The following is a 2,932-nucleotide window of genomic DNA, read 5'->3' as shown; positions in this document are numbered from 1 at the left end:
CTGTTACTGCAAGGAAACCACATCTTATGCGAACCATAAACCCTTGTTAGAGAGGCCTAATCTGAGCTATCCATGAGCCAAATTCAATGCTACCTTCACCATTCCTGGTGCTTGCTTTTTCTTGGGCATGCAAACTAAAGTTCCATTCCTCTCCAGCTCTACCTCCTCTGTGATGTTTCTGTAAGAATGATAACATTATATAAACTATAGGTGCTTAAATAGTATTTATTGAATGACTGATGACAGAGGAAACAGATTTGTGTTTCATTTTACAGCTAGCAAAGAAGAGAGGAACTTGGTGTTTTAAGGGGAAGGCCCACATCCCTGCTCATCTGCTTCCTCCAGCTCCAGTCATGTTGTTGGTAGTGTCTAAGGGTGGTGGTGCTGGTGGTGGGAAGTCAGCAGCTAAGTTTCTGATTTCTTTGGTGTCTCTCTTGGTAGAAATAACAGTATATGAAATCTTTCCTGAGAACACAGGGTTGGTGATGGCAGAGTTTACATTGGTGGTGTTTGGGATGATGAGGGTGTCGATGTTGGCAAAATGGTTGATGCTTACGATTTGGGGGAGAAGAGGTAAAATCTTATTTTTTGTTTGTATCTCAGCATCAGAATTCTTGGTAGTTTGTAGGTGTTCTTGGTAGCGCTCTTCAAGTGTGTGGGACATTTCATTTTGCATGTAGTTTTTTATCATTTGAACTACTTTTGGTCCAATACAACATTTTTTCTTCTTGCATTTTTGTATCTCTTTTTCATCCACACCACAGTGGTCTTTGCATCTTCCAAAACCCATTAAACATCTTCTCAAGCCAAAGTACTCTGCACAAAGAAAAGAGAAAACCATTGGGCTAAGGTTACTAACTATATATGATGTTAAGACTGCTGGAGGGTTAGGCATAGAATAAGAGGGTGTTTATTAATGGTAAGTGCAGTGTTTAGGGATGTTGATGGAAGCACCTGGCAGGCCAAGAAAGTCTTGTACACCTCTAAAATCCAAAGGGGTGGATCTGTACACCCCTAAAATCCAAAATAAATCTCTCTAGTCCCCCTCATTAAGTAACTTTAAAAATCTAGAGCACATAGAGGAAAGGAGAAAAGGAACACTTTTTTTTCTTCAGGATAAGATTTTAGATCTCCAGCTTAGACCCTTAGACACTTACAGAGCATCACTATCTCTCCTCATGATCCTAGAAAATACCAACAAGAACAAAGCCTTTCATAAAACTAATCCAAGGAAGACTTTCAAAAGGGATCAGTAGGATTTTCAGCAGTGCTGACTTCTTGCCAAACCTAGTGGTCCATGACTTCACTCTCCTTGACAACCGCTTGACCTGTGGTTCCTGGGGCATGGTGTTCTATCTTTTGTAGTCTCTCTGGACATTCTGTTCCTCAGAGGCCTTATTCATCACCACAGCCTTAGCCTCATCTCTATCAAGGTAACTCCCACATGGTTATCTACAGCTCCAGGTTCTCTGCTCATTTTTAGTACTTCATGTTCATCTGCTGAATTTTTTTCATCCCAATGTCTCACCCATTTTTCTGAATCAAGAAAGTTCTCCCTCATTCTGTAATCTTAACAACTGATTTCCCGTGAATAGCAAGAAGCTTATATAGGACCCAATATTCACATGCATTTTAATTTCATTTCTCTCCAGAGACAAAATAGTAAAATTCTTATATTTCAAGCAGCTACACTGATTAACCTGCTACACTCATGTGGAATTAGGGGCTCAAAGTGGCTAAGTGACTTTACCCAAGATGACACAGCCATACTTGTTTATGTTACTTCTCTTCTCTTAAGGTCTCAAGATAAAAACATTAGAAATATATTGACTCTTTCACTTTCCCTTCCCTGACCCACTGCCAGTTATTCTAAATATCAGGGTGATTCTTCTGTTCTGAAACAAATTCTCAGAATTTGCTTCTCTATTCTTTCTAAAAAAACAGTGACCAATCATCTGGTTCAGGCTTTTGCCAAAATGTATTCCTAGATGCCCTGATGAGTGATTTGGGGGTTTCCAAGAAGACAAACCCTGAGAAGAGGGATGAAACTCTGTAAAAATCTGAAAAAGTTGTGAGGGAGAACATAGACCTATTTACTGGATCCTTAGAGGAGATTTTTTTTTTTTTTTTAGCACAAGGGTAAGGACTTCCTCCTTATTACACCAAGGTATAAACTAATATGAACGTTTGCTTCAAAAGATGATTTAAACTAGAAATAGAGCAGAAATGAGTTAGATTTGGCTGAGTCCCAGATGATAAAGATATAGAGGGCAGGAAAGCAGCCTTTATACATTGGATAGTTTCTAAATACACAGAAAACATCCTGCTTTCTCTGTAACTCCTGTGTATCCCCATCAGACAGAGTCTAGGGGTGTTGGGGCCTATGGGATGCATGGGGGATGGTGCATGACTGAGGCGGTAGGTAAACACTTCAGCCATTTGTTTGGGCTTCTCCTCTTTTCAACATTACTTGCGTTCCCATTGTCATGGACAGCCACATCCCTGCTTCCTCACACCGACCCCTTCAAAATGCAGGATTCCATATTACCTGTGTTCACTTCGTACTGTAGCATGAGGCTGGCAAAGATAGGAAAAAGGAGCTTCATGGCTGGGTGCCAGAGAGGAAGCCTTGGATCTGGGTTGGTGTTCTTGAGCTCCAGCCTTTATTGGCCTCTTCATGGCCTTAGGCCATGAGCAGTGAAGTGCAGCCAAAGCTCCTAGCAGTTGTATTTTCACTGATTCTGTCTTGAGAACAGCCTTTCCTGAACACTTCTATGCAACACATTCCCTGCTCTTGATCTTGGGGGAAACATAAGACATATAAGATGTGAAAGAAAGTGTAAGCCCTTTGCATCCCTTCTTCTTAATAAGTGAGCATGGCAAGAATAATATATTTGTTTTTCTATTTGTCAGCTAATTATGCCCAAGGCAC

The 2,932-nt window shown here is 40.7% G+C and overlaps 1 protein-coding gene across 1 annotated transcript; it reads right to left on the bottom strand.

The window, feature by feature from the left end:
- Positions 1 to 303: 303 nt before the first annotated feature.
- Positions 304 to 2,606, bottom strand: DEFB129 (defensin beta 129). The gene is given in 3 exon segments (XM_032859420.1): positions 304 to 367; positions 369 to 816; positions 2,549 to 2,606. Coding segments are annotated over 3 exon segments (570 nt in total).
- Positions 2,607 to 2,932: the final 326 nt, after the last annotated feature.

This window comes from Lontra canadensis, unplaced genomic scaffold (genome assembly GCF_010015895.1).
Source record: "Lontra canadensis isolate GAN:19392208 unplaced genomic scaffold, GSC_riverotter_1.0 scaffold16, whole genome shotgun sequence".
NCBI classification, from domain to species: Eukaryota; Metazoa; Chordata; class Mammalia; order Carnivora; family Mustelidae; genus Lontra; species Lontra canadensis.
The sequence above is the reverse complement of the archived record's forward strand: the minus strand, read 5'-3'. Positions and strand labels throughout refer to the sequence as shown.